The sequence below is a fragment of the Tursiops truncatus genome, chromosome 5, assembly GCF_011762595.2.
Source record: "Tursiops truncatus isolate mTurTru1 chromosome 5, mTurTru1.mat.Y, whole genome shotgun sequence".
NCBI classification, from domain to species: domain Eukaryota; kingdom Metazoa; phylum Chordata; class Mammalia; order Artiodactyla; family Delphinidae; genus Tursiops; species Tursiops truncatus.
Genome location: NC_047038.1, coordinates 37,756,511 through 37,773,592, shown reverse-complemented (window position 1 = coordinate 37,773,592; position 17,082 = coordinate 37,756,511). Strand labels below are relative to the sequence as shown.

At 47.2% G+C, this 17,082-nt stretch overlaps 1 protein-coding gene across 1 annotated transcript in view; it reads left to right on the top strand.

Annotated features, from left to right (window-relative positions):
- The window catches only part of SLC2A9 (solute carrier family 2 member 9), a 135,887-nt gene that overhangs the window by 13,255 nt on the left and 105,550 nt on the right, over positions 1 to 17,082 (top strand). The window contains exon 3 of the mRNA XM_073804698.1: positions 12,045 to 12,205. Within this exon, the coding sequence (XP_073660799.1) occupies positions 12,045 to 12,205 (161 nt within the window). The remainder of the gene's footprint in view (positions 1 to 12,044; positions 12,206 to 17,082) is intronic.

The window sequence follows — 17,082 nt, the reverse complement described above, 5'->3', positions numbered from 1 at the left end:
AAGTGGTGATAGGGAGTAAAATCATCTTCTCTCTCGGCAAGAGTAGAGCCATCCCAATTAGCAGCAGATGTTAGATACTGGCCAAAGAAAAGATGCCAGTGAACCAGCAGGCAGAGAACCAGAAGCGAGGTCTGGTCCTTCCAATTAATCCCACTCCGTGCTGCCGTTTTAGCCACTGTTCTGGGAGACCCTGTGCTCTCAGAAAAGCAGGGCACATGGCGGGGCACGTCTTTGGGCTCCAAGACCTTCAACAGGGAAAAGGAGGAGGGATGATGAGTGTGGAGCTTGTTGCAGACACCGGCACAGAGGTGGGTGGGGAGTAGTGTGTGGGGCTCCGCATCTTGGCGGGAGGGGACTGAGATTACAGGAGAAACCAGCGCATCTTGTTATTACAGAAACAACTGGCCGTTATTTGATGAGACGGGCATCTCTGGTTAATTTCAGTGTGGAACAGAACTGCTTCTGATTTGGGAATCTCAGTTCTTGCTTTTTCCTTTCTTCTCTCTTCCTTTTGCCTCACCCTGTCTCACTAGTTATAAAAGCAAAACAGGCTGCTATTAGCAAAAGCAAACAGTACAACTTTAATAATGTAATGATAAAACTACTGCTATGATTCCCCTTCTACGAAACACGGACTGTATCTCTCATTGGGATACCAGCCCGCAAGGCAGCTATTGTGACAATAATCCCATTTTACCGAGAGGAGAGAGATGGGGTAACTGACTCAAGGCCACTCAGCCAATGGATAGTCACAACCTCGGCCTCACTCAGAGGCCACTTTTAAGGCTTTACCTAAATCTACTTTTTTTTCTGCAGAGCTCGTCATATATGCCATTTTATATTCTTGTTTTTGGGCTCAATATTTACATTGTAAGCATTTTTCCATGTTACTGAATATTCCCCATCACCAGGATTTCTAACAGCTGTGTATTGCCACGTCACACAGATGTCCCGTCTTCCTAATGTGGACCTCTAAGATTGTTCTCAGTTTTTCTCTAGTATAAGTTGCTGCGGCATTGTTTACATTGGGATCTGTGAGTCATTGTTTGGTTTGGTTTTAATCAGAGCTGGCAGAGCTGCTGGCTGACAGGAGGAGGGGGGCCTTTCCAGGCCTGGGGTGCTGGTGTCTGGGTGTTCCAGACTGTGGGTGCCACCCCTGCCTACTTCTGGGGTCCCCAGATTATTGGAGCTGAGATGCCTGCCTCTTTGATTCAGAATTTTCCCATTTCATAAAGTTCCTCTGGGGAAAATGCCTTCGTTGAACATAAAAGGGAAAGGACCACATTTCCATCCATGCTCAGGGCAGCTCTGCTTAGAGGTGTGGGGGAGGTGTAGCCAGACAGAGGAACAGGGGAACAGCCAACCCAGCAAGGCAAGCAGTTGGGAAAACCTGGATGGAGGAGGTTGGATGGCACTGCTGGTATGAACAAACCCAGACAAATAAAACTGGAAACATTCTCTTTCTGACCCATGGGAGAAAAACACTGAGATTTATTGAGCACCTACTATATGCTGGACATCATGCTAGAGACCCCTCACCCCCATCTGATTCTTCCTGCAGCCCCATCCGCAAGCTAGGGTTGTTATTCCTGTTCTGCAAATAAGTTATTCCATAATTGGTGCTCAAAACCATCACCCTGAACTTGGATTTGAACAGACTCCAAGCCCTTCGAGAGTCCCTACTGCCTCAAGACTGATTCGTAGCAGCCATAAGCAATTTGAACAGTAATGAAAAAACCCACCTTTTCACTCCAGACCACCAGAGGACGTGCAGAAAGGAGTGGGAAATGTTATCTCAGAGTAAGAACAGGTCTGTGTGGATGCCCTGTCCTGCAAACACAGCTATGTGATCTCTCAAAAGCACATTCCAGCAGGAGAGAGGCTCCAGGTCAATTTTTTTTTTTTTATAAGAAGGATATTTGGGAGCACACATACTTCTCTCTGCTCCTGCCTGGGGCCACATAGAAAATGAAACTTCCTTTCTTCGTGCTCTATTTAATTAAACCCAAGTGTCGGGCCAGCCTTCCTCATTGCAAAGGTGGTTGAGGGGGGAACCCAGAAAACTCTGGAAATCTTACTCTCCAATGATCATTTGCAGCTGATGTATCCCCTTTCACTGTGTTCCTTTTTCATTCTGAAAGCCAGCTGCAGGAGTGAAATATTCTCAGGTGTCTGGAAGTACAGAAGCCTCTTTCTCCTCAGTTACCCAAACTCCTCCAGGGGAATCACACAGTAGGAAGGAAATAAGCCACCACAAACCTGCAAACTGAATATTAAGTCGAGATGTAGCTGGATATTTTCCTAAGGACCTGGGAGGTGGGTTGGGGTTCCCAAGACCACCCCAGGTTTGATCATTCGCTAGGAGGACCCATAAGACTCCGCATGGAGGCTTACTCGTGACTGTGATTTATTACAGGGAAAGGATACAAAGCAAAATCAGTCAAGGGAAAAGGTGCCTGGGGCAAAGTGCAGAGGAGACCAGGGTCCTCTCCCCATGGCCCTGCGCAGGACGCACTTAATTTCCCCAGCAGCAAGCTGTGATGGCAACGTGAGCGGTCCTCCTCCAGGGAAACTCATCAGAGGCGCAAGGTTCAGGGTTTTATTTTATTTATTTATTTATTTATTTTTTTGTGGTACGCGGGCCTCCCACTGTTGTGGCCTCTCCCGTTGCGGAGCACAGGCTCCAGACGCGCAGGCTCAGCGGCCATGGTTCACGGGCCCAGCTGCTCCGCGGAATGTGGGATCTTCCCGGACCGGGGCACGAACCCGTGTCCCCTGCATCGGCAGGCGGACTCTCAACCACTGCGCCACCAGGGAAGCCCTAGGTTCAGGGTTTTTATAGGAGGTCGGTCACAGAGGCACCTCCTCTTGGCATGTGTACAATTCCTGACTCCGGAAAAGAAGCGCAAACCACACTGTTGGCACAGCTTAGGTCCTACAAACCCCTCTTCTCAGTTCTTGGAATGGTGGGGTCCCTCCCCAAATCCAAGGTCCCTGCTGCCAGCCCAGGGCCCATCTTGCAAGCAGACCTTTCAGAGGCTAGAAGTCTCTGGCCAGACACGTTCACTTTTTCTGCATAGGAGGCCTCAGCTCTGCTACTCGGGTGACATTAGGTGCCACTGCTGGGCTTATGGAATTTTGTCTTGTGTGGTCCTTACTTCAAAAAGCCTGGTTTGGTGGTGGTGGGCACTTTTGTAAAGATTTCTGTACTGTTTTCCTCCCTGCGCCAGTGTGTTCAGTGGTGCGGACTGTCTCTCCAAATCCCTAAGGAGTTACGGGCATGACGTGTTCTCTTATGCAATGCTGTGTATACTCTGGTCCATCCACAGAAGGGTTCTATTTATGACTATTATTATAACACTCCTGAGAAAAACTTGAGATGGGTTCATGACAGGCTCTGCGAATCAGGAAGGAACATTAACATTGTAAAACAGCCTACAAGGTAATGTGCCTCCCATTGTCTGGCCATTTCCTGTCATCCTTTGGAGGTGTTCTATGCCAGTCCTCCTGGCTGGGAATTGCATGGTTCAATTTGGTGCCAGAAGCTTGGCCCCCGTGTTGTTGGCTGGGGAGATAGTGGTCAATTACTCATGGCTTCATAGACCTGAGAAATAAACAAGTCTAATAGAAATAATGATATGAACATCACCACCAGCCACCCCAGCTTCTGATTTGTATTGTGTGCTTCTTGTGGACCCAGCGCCGTCCTTTGTGTTCATCCTCACATTAAATCCTCACGGTAACTCTTTAGGGAGGAAAATGATTTCACAGCTGAGGGGCCTGAAGAACAGAGAGGTTGAGTAACTTACTCAAGGTCACCCAGCAGAAAAGAAGCCGAGCTGAGAGTTGAATAAAATGGATTCCAGGGTCCTTAACCACTGGAAACCCGGCCCTCAGAGGCAGAACCACTTGCTAGAGGTCACAGGACTCAGCAGTGCAAGCAAGTCTCGACCCCAAGATTCTCAGCTCTTTGTTGGGCCTCCTTTCCTTTAATCACGTGGCCTCTATGACTTTCTTTGCAGTTTGGACTCTAATCACTACTAGTCATAATATAAATTCTCCTTGATGAGTTCATCAAACATTTCTATTAGACTCATCACATCTTATCAATCCAGGAGCCTCCTGCCTGGCCCAGCCGCCTCCAGGAGAAACTTTCTGAAATAGCCTCACACTGCACCTACAGTGAATATTCTAACACACAAAGCAGAATCTCGATTCCATGAACAAATCCTCCAATCGCTCCTCAACGGCCACAGGATGAAGTGCGGACTCCTTAGCCTGGCAGTCAAGTTCCGACCAGCCCCTGCCTTGTTCTCCAAACTTTCTCCAGCTGCTGGGCCACCCTCCAACCCCACTGACTCATTTATCGCTTCTCTATGTCATCATCTATGCCATCAGCTTCTCCACCTTTGAGAATTTTTGTCTACCATCATCTGACCCAAGCCTACCCACCACCCCCCTGACCCCGCCTTTCTTGCGTACCTGATCTCGTGGCTGAGTGGCTGCAGCCCTTCTCAGCTTCCCAACGCCCCAGCTCTTTCCACTCCATGTTGTAAGTGCATGCTTATTCGGCTCTTGTCGTTGAGCTCCTTGAAGGCAGGGACGGCAGAACTCGTCTCTAGAAGACAGGGTGGGAACCCAGGCCCCTGGTGGTAAGGAGGTAGGTATGTAAATCCAGATAGAAAGACACAAGAATGGGTTTCTCGGAAGTAGGCCCAATGGAAGTGTAAAATGTGGACTCCATGAGTGAGATGGCCCAAAGTGGGCCTAGAGATTAGCTAGCACACTGATCTTCAAACTATATTTTATTGCAGAACATTTGTTTCAAATGGAGACTTACAATTTCCCCCAAATATAAAAGGAAATTTCTAGTCGAAGGCCCCTATCTCCAAACCTGCCCACCCTTCATGACTTTGCCCTAAATCTTCCCTCTTTCCTGAAGCCTCATGTCATGGTCATTGTCATGGGCTTGGGGGTCATTGTGTTTGAGTAAACCAGCTGCTATAACAAGCAGCCCCTAAATCTCAGTGGCCGAACACAATGAGAGTTTATTTCTCATCCACGTCACCGCCCAAAGCAGGTGAGCAGGGCTGCTCTGCTCCATGCAGCCGCACAGGGGCCCAGGCTTCTTCTGCTGAGTGCCTTCCCCCATTCCTCAGGGCTTCAGAGGTTTCTGCTGGGCTCTCTGTGAACGACTAGCCTGCAGGGAAAGGGAGTGGGTGAGGAGAAGGCACACGAACCCTTAATCCTCGATGGAGGTGACCATCTACTCACACACTTTTGGTGAGCAGTAGTCCTATGACCCTCCCTTCCCCCCAGACGCAAGGGACTGAGGAGTGTGATGTGGCAGTGCGGCCGGGAAGAGGAGGCTCTGAAGCCAGGGCGCAGACGCTGTGAGCATGAGTGGGGTGTGCAGTCCCACCGGATTTCTGTGTAGCTTTCAGATGCATGGCTCAACTCCAGAGTTCTTGGCTCTCATGAAACGTCACAGGATGGCTGCAAGGCTGAGCCGAGGGAAGTATGCAGATGTCCAGTACATACTTAGCAGTCAACCAATGTTGATTCCACGTCCCCGCTTCTCCCCTAATTCAGTCTCTCCAGAAAGATGCGATCATCTTTCTGTTTTCCATACTAAGAATGGGAATAGAATCGTGGTTAAGAGATGGGTTCTGGAGTCCAGCTGCCTGAGTTTGAGTCCTGACCCTGCCTCGTGCCCATGGTGGGACCTTGGGAAAGCCCTGTGGCTTCCGATTCCTCAGCTGCCCGAGAGAGAACTCAGAACACACTGCCTGGCTCCTAGGGTTGCAGAGGGGATGAGTTCACATGTGTCCAGTTCTTAAAATAGTGTGTGACACGTGGTGAATATGATGTATGGGTTACCTATTTTTATTATTATATGGTGACCGGCCCATAGCAGAAATTCAATTTAAGACACAAACATTTCTTTCAGCCTCCACTCTGTACAAGACACTACAAGTCAGTGCTGACATATACCAGCTCCGTGAATCTCCAACCCAGTGAATGAATCCTGCAGTGAATTAGCTTACCAACCCCCAACACCCGGCTTCTGCTCTCAGATATACTTTTGGGCTGCCTTTCATCTAGGCCTTTGCTAAATTCACACCCAAAGACAAACATTTCATCACTAAAGCCATCGCTCTGAAACCAGCTTTTGGGGACTGTCGGAGACGTGTTTCCTCAGGGGGCTACTCTTCCAGGCTTCTCCAGCCCTCTGCAGATGCTTGTGTTGTCCAGTTTCCCCAAATTGAAATAAGAAGTCTCTGCAGAGACTCCCAAAGCAGCGCCTAGCAGCATGTGATATGAAAGCTGCCTCCTTCCCCACCAGGCTCCTGAATGGCTGGAAAGGAAAAGAGAACATTTCCTCCCAAACAGCGTCCTTTTAGTTTCTGTACATTAACTCAGGAAACTGGTCATTGCTGCAGGCGTGGGAATAAAAGGCTCTCTAGAGCAGGTATCAGCAAGACTGCTTCCAATGAAGCTGCAGTTGCTTGAATCCGTGCGGGATGGCAGTAGGGACCAGGTGACATCTAAGAATGAACTTCAACGCATGGGGGTCTGCTGATTATTGGGCAGGAGGCCTGGGAAGTCCAGGATACTCACTCCAGATTCTCTGGAGGGTCTGGACCCTGTAAGTAGCCCTCAGGGCATCCTGTACCCGCCTGCCTACCTGTGGCTCCTCTACCCATCTGGCTTAGCGCTAACCATGCTGTTTCCCGCCCTATTGTATGCTCCTTGAGGGGTGTCCTCCTTACACTCTCCGGGACCCGACAGGGAGTCTAGCCCATAACAGGGCCCTAACCAATACGGATCTTTAAGTCAATAAATGTCCTGTTGGATTTAGCTGCGCTGTTTTCACACCTTTGTCATGAGATGGGTTGTCACTGGTAGGTTGCCGTGTTCAGGCTCTGAAGCCAGGCAGATTTTGCATAAATCCTCCTCTACCACTTACTGGCCCCGTGGCCGTGGGTAAGTTACCTTACTCTTGGCTCCCTCCTCTGTAAACGGGGTGTCTACCGCTAGGGTTGTGAGGATGAAATGGGATTATTTATGTGTTTTGGTAGAGTTTCAGGAGTTGGACGCAACAACAACGTTTGTCTGATTGAAGCTAAAAAAGACGTTGTTGAAAAAATAGTGAGCGGCTCGCAAGATTGGTGGGAGGACTGGCGAGACAGGCCTAAAAGCTCTGCAGCCGGATCCCAGAGCTGGTCCTGGGGGGCTGTCCTGTGGCCATCACTGCCGCTCCTGCACAGCTAGCAAAGGACACTGCCACCGCTGCTGCCCCAAACCCAATCCTCCTGGCAGGCCCTTGCTGCCAAAGAGTTCTCAGTCCCGCTTCTTGGCCTCCCGCGCTTCATGCGAAGCCAGGCCTCTGATTGGCCAAACCTTAGTCACATGACCACTCCCTAGCTGCAGAGGATGCCGGGAAGAGCATGTGTGTCTGACAATTTCAACCTCTATTGAGGTTGAAAGATGAGCAGGCTCTGTTTCCTGCAGGGCTCAGAAAAGGAAGCAAGTTCTCCCAAAGTAGAAGGGGGCTTCTGATGCTGGGCAGCCAGGAGGATGACAGATGGCCACTGGAGTACTTGAAAACTAAGGTTCAATGTTCATGTCCAGGCACTGGCAGGGAGCACAGTACCCACTCAGAGAAGCTGGGCGTGGCAACTTGATGAGGGTCCCCGATAGTGGGCTGTTATGGGAGCCCCAGGGAGAGGGATGATGGCTTGGGCTGGGTTCAGTGACGAAAGAAGTGAGAAGTATTTTGAAGGTAAGGCAGTGTATTAATTTGCAAGGGAGGCCAGAACAAAGTACCGCAGACTTGGGGGCTTAAACACCAGGAATTTATTCTCTCACGGTCCTGGAGTCTAGAAGTCCAAGATCGAGGTTTCAGCAGGGTCAGTTCCTTCTAAGACCTGTGAAAGAAGGACTGTTCCAGGCCTCTCTCCTTGGCTTGTAGATGGCCATCTTCTCCTTGTGTCTCTTCACATCTTCTTCCCTCTTTGCACGTCTCTGTGTCCAAACGTATCATTTTTATAAGTACATTTTAACTTGATTACCTCTGTAAGACCCTATCTCCAAACAGGTCACCTTCTGAGGTGCTGGAGGCTAGGACTTCAACATATGAATTGTTGGGGGTGATACAGGTCAACCCATAACAGACAGAGATGAGTCCAGATGGCTTAGCTGAGGGGTGTGGATCAAGGGCCAGAGTTAAGGATGAAGTTATGACTTTTAGCTGAGCAATTGGAGAACGGTGTGCTATTTAATAAGGTGAGGAGGAGAAGATAAAGAAATGGAATTCGGGACCAGAGATCCAGTTCATGGTTCCCATCCCACTCTCCAACGATTGGCTTAGTAGTTGGCCTGTGCCCCAACCAGGGTGGACAAGATTTAAAGAGAGGTTTACTAGAGGCTTCTGGGAAAGTTCTTCTTAGCATCAAGAGGTCTCTGAGAGGTCAGGAGTACTCTCTCTAGTCAAACATGAATGGGAAAGCATGTGGTCAAAACTGCTACTAGGAGTCATCCTATCATTATGAGTGGGTGCAGCCTTAGGATAAGGTCAAAACTATGGTTAGCAGACGGAAGCACCTGGATTCTTTACCACATCACGGAGCCACCAGACAAATAGTCCTAATGAATGTCCATGTTGCTTAGCTGTTTCAAGTTGGGATATCCTGTTTCTTGGAGCCAAGAGCATCCTTAAATTATGCGATGCATTACCAGCTCCAGTGGACTAGAGCTCTTTGAGATCCGGGGTTTGGTTTACGTCTGTGTGCAGCGCAGTTCCCAGTACTCAGCACAGGTTTGTTGAATGAATCAATGAGTGATGGCAGATCAGAGTGTCTTGTGTATTAACACATGGAAACTTCATCATCATTGGGAAGAGCTCTAGTTGTTGATAATATATCCTATCCTCACTCCATACTATAAGCAAGGTAGTTACGGGATCAGAAGGAGAGAGAAAATGGGAGGAGAATAGATATCTCACAGGGAGAGGGTGCTACCCCTCACTTCTTCATCTCCTGTCATCCGCCCATTTGCTTAAGCCAAACACCTGGTAGTCTGCTGCGTTCCTCCTTTGCCATCACCAACACCCTCTCTCCCCAGACTTGAAGCCAATCACTCAGTTAGTCCCGTCCATTCTACATTCAAAACATACTTCAGGGCTTCCCTGGTGGCGCAGTGGTTGGGAGTCCGCCTGCCGATGCAGTGGACATGGGTTCGTGCCCCGGTCTGGGAAGATCCCACATGCCGCGGAGCGGCTGGGCCGGTGAGCCTATGCCTCTGGAGCCTGTGCTCCGCAACGGGAGAGGTCACAACAGTGAGAGGCCCGCGTACCGCAAAAGAAAAGAACATACTTCAGATTCATCCCCTTCTTTCATCTCCATCACTTGGTCCAGGCCACCATGACATTAGATGACTGCAAAACCTCCCAACAGGGTGCCGGCTTCCTCTCTAGCCCCCCGTTTAATCCACTTGGCACTCTGAAGCCAGACGGGCTTCCTGAAAATAAAAGCCATGCCATGTCCTCCCCTTGCTTAAAACCCTACAATAGTTTCCCACTCCATCCCCTCCTCAAAAATCTAAATAACAAGCAAACTTATTACCAGGACCTTATGGTCCCACATAACCTGTCCTTTCCAGCCCCTTCAACTCCATGCAGCCTCTTCCTTCCTTTACTGTCCCACTTCACCCCCACTGGCCTCTTCTCTGTTCACGGACACCCCAAGCTTTCCTCAGCCGCCTTGGTACATGCTTTTCCCTCTGCCCAGAACACTTCCACCATTTAAACAAAGTTTTTAAATGGTGAAACATATTATCCTTAAAGAATATAGAAAATGCACACACACACACACACACACACACACACACACACACACACACACAGTTTAAAGAATGATTGTAAACCTAGCACCTACGTAAAAAGAAGAGTAAAAGATAGAGAATAGAAGGTCCTGCAAATGCCCCTCTCCAATCATTTCTTCCACCGTCACCCAGAGGTGACCACTGACCTGACATTTGAAATAATTGTCTGCTTCTCTCTGTAGTTTTATAATCTCTGTATAATTCCCCCAAATCCTTTTAATTTTGCATACTTTTGAAGGTTAGGTATGGAATCACACTGTATGCATTCTTTTGTTTCTGGCTTCTTTCACTCAATCTTATTTTTTGTGAGACTTTATTTTGCATGTTTGCACGTAGCTATAATTCATTCATGCTTGTGGCTGTAGTGTTTCATATTATAACTATTCCACAATCTGTTTATCTCTTCTGCTGTCAGTGGGCATCTGGATTGTTTTCTGTGTGGAATTGTTATAAGCAATGCTACCATGGATGTTTGGATAGATGTATCCTAGGGCAGATGGGAAAGAGGAGGGTTTGTTTGTTTTTTTTCCAGTTATGAGAGTGCCAGGTTTTTTTGTTTTGTTTTGTTTTGTTTTGGTTTTTACCATTTTTTAAAGTATAGTTAATTTACTATATTGTCCTAGTGTCAGGTGTATAGCAAAGTGATTCAGTTATGCATACATATATATATATATTCTTCTTCAGATTCTATTCCATTATAGGTTATTACAAGACACTGAGTATAGTTCCCTGTGCTATACAGTAGGTCCTTGTTGTTTATCTATTTTATATATATAGTATTGTGTAAATGTTAATCCCAAACTCCTAATTTATCTCTCCCACTCTCCCCAATATCCCCTTCGGTAACTAAGGGGAATTTTCTAGAAATGGATTTGCTGGGTTGTAGGTTAGGATCATCTTCAACTTTACTAGATAACGCCAAACTGTTTTCCAAGATGACTGTACAAATTAAACTCCCACCATCAATGTACGAAAGTACACACTGCTGGTCACTACTTACTCTTACCAGACCTGTTAACCGATCTGGGGATTGTGTGAGCTCCACACAAGTACTGGGCACCGCTCCAGGTTCTCATATGACCTTCACAACAGCCCTGAGACATCAGTGTCATCTTTCCCATCTTGCAGATGAAGAAGCCAAGGTCCAGCATTGGTTTAAATCATTAGCAAATCACGGTGCTGGGATTCAAGCCCAGGTCTGTGTGACCGGACCCTATGCTTCTTCTGCCACGTCATACTCCATACATACTTATTGGAGAAGTCTGTGGGTCCTTGTTGGGTAGCTATGGGTAACTATGAGCATCTTGAGCATGGAACTCTCTTGGGGAGTGTAGTGCTGTGACCTCAGTCTTTGGTGCACATCAGAATCACTCAGTCCCATCCCAAACCCACTGAATCAGAATTGACAGCAGTGGGGGTCTAATAAGTGTGAAGTGGGCATCTCATTGTGGTTGTAATTTGCTTTTCCCTTTTCACTAATGATGTTGAGCATCATGTCATTAGCTTCCTGGTCATTTGAATTTTTTTTTTTTTTTGGAGTCTGTTCAAGTTTTTCACTCATTTCTGATTGGGTTGTCTTCTTATTGACTTATTAGAACTCTTTACATATTGTGACTACAACTCCTTTGTAGTTATATGGGTTGCAGATATATTAGCTTAGTCTGTGGCTTGTCTTTTCATTTTTCATGATGTTTTCTAAAGAGCACAGCACTTTAATTTTGGTGAAATCCAAATGAGCATTTTGTTTTTCTTTTATGGTTAGGGTTTTTGTGTGTCTTGAATCTTTACCTATCTAGGTGGTAAATATTTTCTCTTATGTTAAGTACGTACGTTTTAAACACATTTCTGAGGTGATTCTGCTGTGCGGTTCCCTTAAGTTCAGAGTCAGATCTGAGTTTGACTCCCAGATTTGCCACTTAGCTGAGCAAGTCACCTTGTCTCTCTGAGCCTCAGTTTCCCTATCTGCAAAAGGATGTAAATATAGGGCCCATCCACAAAACGTGTTAGAAGGATTCAATGAAATAAAGCTCAGAGGGAGCTTAGCAAAGTGCCTGGCATGAAGACAATGTTCCATAAAAGCTGTTTTGTTTATAAACTGGCTGGCTTCGAGGACAGCAGAATGGGACGGAGGAATAACTTGGTTTGTTGTTTGTTTTCAGTACATCAAGACCTTTTACAATGAGTCGTGGGAGAGAAGGCATGGACATCGGATAGACCTGGATACTCTGACTCTGCTCTGGTCTGTGACCGTGTCCATATTCGCCATTGGTGGACTTGTGGGGACGTTCCTGGTGAAGTTGATCGGAAAGGTTCTTGGGAGGTCAGTGGGGGCCATCTCTGTTTGGGGATCCCTTCTGTAATGTTCATAAATATGTCGGTATCAGAGTCAGGATCCCAGCAGGCAACAGAGTTCCATTCAGTCCAACTGGAGAAATTTTAACGCCAGAAGGGCAAGGAGCGGAAATAGGGTACCGGAGGCCAAGGAGAGGTGAATCCATGGGTGATGGGCTGACAGGCAGCCGCTGAGATTGTAGAGGCACCAGGCTATGTCAGAACCCTACTGTCCAAACAGGGAGGAGCTAGGAAGAAATACCCTGGCTCCTTTCTCCTCCTGCCCTCCAGTCTGCTGCTGGTACCTCTCATTGGTCAAACCCAAGTGGAAGTCTGAAAACTCAGGAGTCTTGGTGCGGTTCAGGAGGACCAGCTCCCAGGGCACAGAGCAGAGCGGGGAGAGAGGGGAGGGATCCATTTACAGGAGCAAATGGAGAAGAGTCAGCACAGTGTCTTAGAGATTGTTCCACATATGTACCGATAGAACTGCTTTTTAAAAATCAGTTGCTTAGACAGTCTTCCGTTGTATGACTGGATGATAACTTATTTAACCAGTTCCCTATTGAGAGACATTCAGGTGGTTTCAAATCCTTTCCATTACAAACAGGGCTGCGGTGAGTATCAATTTCGTGTTGAAATTCCCAATCCTCGCCCCCTCTACTCAGATCCAATTTACCTCTGAGCTTCATTCCTCATTTATTTTTAAATTTATTTTTATTCCTCATTTTTATTACCCGGCTTTAGTGACAGAACACTCCTCCTCCCTCGTGAGACTGGACGGTGACCATGTGGGTGCACAGACCCTGGCTAATCTTCTCTCGTATAAGACTGAGTTATCAATAAATTCCCCCAAAACATTTTCTCTACGTCCTTTCTCACAGCAACTTCCTGGGGGACATTGAGGTGTTAATGGAAAGAGTAGTCTCTAGAGCAACCGTGTGTGAACTTGAATCATGAGTCTTCTACATCCTGGCTGTGTGGGCTTGGCCAAGTCAGTTAATGTATTTGAACCTCAGTTCTGTCATCTATAGAATGGAGTCAGTAGTTGCTACTCTGCAGGAGATGCTATAAGGGCTAAAGAAAATTAATGGAGGGGGAATGGTCCATTAGCAGTAGCTCAATAAAGAGAAGCTATTATTATCTACCATATTATTTACTCATCATCACCTTGACACCCATACACAGTAGGGACTCCACAGATCTCCATATTGTACTGACCTGAATTAGCAAAGAGATTCATCAGACCCCAGGAAATCCCCCCCGGCCTTGGGGCTTCAAAAACAGTGTTAATAATAGTGCTGCCCACTCCTTTACACTCGGCCTCACATCCCCAAATTAGAACCGATGATGTTCAGAGCAGCCTTTCCATAGGCTGGGGCAGGAGGCCGTCTGAAAACATGTGATGCTCATAAAGGCCTGTGGTACCCCAGTGAGGTAGAGGAGGTGCCGACATTCTCTGTGTCCCCAGGGGCGCTTCCAGGGCAGTAGCTAACGAGAACTCAGTACACAGGAGGTACAACGGTCGTGGAGTAGAGTCAGGGCTGCCGTTTTCTGAGGTCCCCCAATGTTTCAGGCACTCACACACACCCTCTTGTTTAATTCATTCGACTCCGTGGGGTCTATCGTTGGAGAATGGGAACTGAGCAAGGTCAGAGCATCTGGCCAAACTCAGCCAGTTCACACAGTGCCTGAGCTCAGGTAGGACCCAACACACGTCGGCCACGCACCATGATCTTTCCACTTGCCAAGGAGATCATTGTGTCCTGCTGGCACTGGTCTTGGAACATCCTTGACTATTTGACAACAGATAAGTGACCAGCTGGCGCCCAGACTGGCACCACTGGCCAGGGTCTCCAAGGCACTGTCACTAAGCCTGTGGCCCCAAGTCCTCTTGCCTGTTGTGGTAGATGGAGTGACCCCTGGCCCCAGACACTATTGCCTGTGACACATTCCTACCTTATATCTGGCCGTGGGCACTTATGCCCCAAGCCTGCCCCAGAAGAAAGCTCTGAAGCCCAGCAGCTGGTACAGGAAAAGGAGCACTGGAATCGGATGTCGTGGACCAGCAAGTCCTGACTCCCCAACTTGCCAAGTGTGTGACATGGGACTTTGCCACCTCTCACCTCTCAGCCAGCGCTTTTCCTGCGTGTGAAATGAAGGTGATCAATGGCTTTACCATCCTCAATAACATGGCGGCAAAACAAAACAGAAGGAAAGCAAAAGAGAAAATGTATTTGAAAAGTACTAAATTTCTAAGTGATGGAGGAGTCCTAGGATGCAGAGAGAGATGGATCAAAGGGCTTTGGTTGTCATACCCCAAGCAGGTGCCAGTTCCTTTTTTCATCATTATAAGTATAAAAGTTGAATTGAGTCTCAGCTTGAATAGTAACTCTGTAGGGGAGAAAAGGAGCAAAAATTAAAGAAGTTGGCTCCCATGTATTCACCTCCAGCTATAGACCAGTCCTTGACATATGGTACATCATTTACTTCTTACAACTCTCTGTATTATTGTAAACCAGAGGCCCTGAGAGGCCCAGCAACTTGCCCATGGTGACAAAGAATGGGGTTGACCTGATTCAGACACAGGTCTGTTAGACCACAAGGCTGCACTCTTCCCATGATGTGGTGTGGATGGAAACTGCATCCTGATGCCTCGTTTTTTGTCTCTGATGGTGGCTGTCCCAGAGGAAGAGGAGGCTGGCTCAATGTCTAAGGCTAGGATGGGATCCAAAGAAAGGGGCCCAGATGAGTGACTTGGAGGGAAGTTTGGGTGGAGCTGGGCGTCCTTGGAGTCAGGTGGTCCTGGTCACAGCAGGTCCAGCAATGGGACTGATCCTGGCTGAGGCATATGGCTCATCTGTGATTTAGGAGAGGAATGAGGACAGGGGAGCATAAGGGACCTGAAACCGTCTCTGGAGCTGAGCCACCCCCGTTATGTGGTCTCAGGGATGCAGGTTCCTTGTCTCTTGGAGTCTCTAGCCTGGAAAATTCTGAGCCAAAAAGAATTCTGATTGACTCCCTGCCCCTCATTTGGGGTCACCTATCCTCTGCTTACCCGGCTTTAGTGACAGAACCCTCCTCCCTCGTGAGACTGGACAGTGACCATGTGGGTGCACAGACCCTGGCTACAGGCCCGGCTGTAGACCTGGGCTCTGATGCTCACAGCTCGTGGGGCCCTGGATGAGTTCCTTGAACTCTCTGGGCTTCACTTAGTTCACAGTAAAGTGAAGATAAAGTCATAGCCACGTTGGAGGATGGTAGTGAACGTTAAATGGGATGACGGACGTAGAGCATTCATCTCAGCCACTGACATAGAGCCGGCATCCAACTTAGGTTCACTAGCATCTTCATCATCCCATCATCCTCATCATCAGTGCTTCCTGAGAGGCGTCGGTCCATCACCTGACAGAGCCGATGATGCAAATGTCCCTTCAGATGCACTCACATTGGCCTCTTTCACATATCATTGGATCTAGGTCTTCCCTCCAGAGTGGAGCACAGAAAATATGTGGGAACCCATAGGGAAACTCACACGGACTTTGAAATCAGATCCTCAGTCAGATTCTCCAGCAAGCCATGGTTTGTTCCTTCTTTTTTTTTTTTTTTTAACATCTTTATTGGAGTATAATTGCTCCTTTACAATGGTGTGTTAGTTTCTGCTCTATAACAAAGTGAATCAGTTATACATATACATGTGTCCCCATATCTCCTCCCTCTTGTTTCTCCCTCCCTCCCACCCTCCCTATCCCACCCCTCTAGATGGTCACAAAGCACCGAGCTGATCTCCCTGTGCTACGCGGCTGCTTCCCACTAGCTATCTATTTTACGTTTGGTAGTGTGTATATGTCCATGCCACTCTCTCACTTTGTCACAGCTTACCCTTCCCCCTCCCCATATCCTCAAGTCCATTCTCTAGTAGGTCTGTGTCTTTATTCCCGTCTTGCCCTAGGTTCTTCGTGACCAGTTTTCTTTTTTTTTAGATTCCATATATATGTGTTAGCATACGGAATTTGTTTTTCTCTTTCTGACTTACTTGACTTTGTATGACAGATTTTAGGTCCATCCACCTCACTACAAATAACTCAATTTCGTTTCTTTTTATGGCTGAGTAATATTCCATTGTATATATGTGCCACATCTTCTTTATCCATTCATCTGTTGATGGACACTTAGGTTGCTTCCATGTCCTGGCTATTGTAAATAGAGCTGCAATGATCATTTTGGTACATGACTCCTTTTGAATTACGGTTTTCTCAGGGTATATGCCCAGTAGTGGGATTGCTGGGTCGTATGGTAGTTCTATTTTTAGTTTTTTAAGGAACCTCCATACTGTTCTCCATAGTGGCTGTATGAATTTACATTCCCACCAACAGTGCAAGAGGGTTCCCTTTTCTCCACACCCTCTCCAGCATTTATTGTTTGTAGATGTTTTGATGATGGCCATTCTGACCGGTGTGAGATGATATCTCATTGTAGTTTTGATTTGCATTTCTCTAATGATTAGTGATGTTGAGCATTCTTTCATGTGTTTGCTGGCAATCTGTGTATCTTCTTTGGAGAAATGTCTATTTAGGTCTTCTGCCCATTTTTGGATTGGGTTGTTTTTTTATTTTTTTGATATTCAGCTGCACGAGCTGCTTGTATATTTTGGAGATTAATCCTTTGTCAGTTGCTTCCTTTGCAAATATTTTTTCCCATTCTGAGGGTTGTCTTTTTGTCTTGTTTATGGTTTTCTTTGCTGTGCAAAAGCTTTTAAGTTTCCTTAGGTCCCATTTGTTTATTTTTGTTTTTATTTCCATTTCTCTAGGAAGTAGATTAAAAAGGATCTTGCTGTGATTTATGTCATGTAGTGTTCTGCCTATGTTT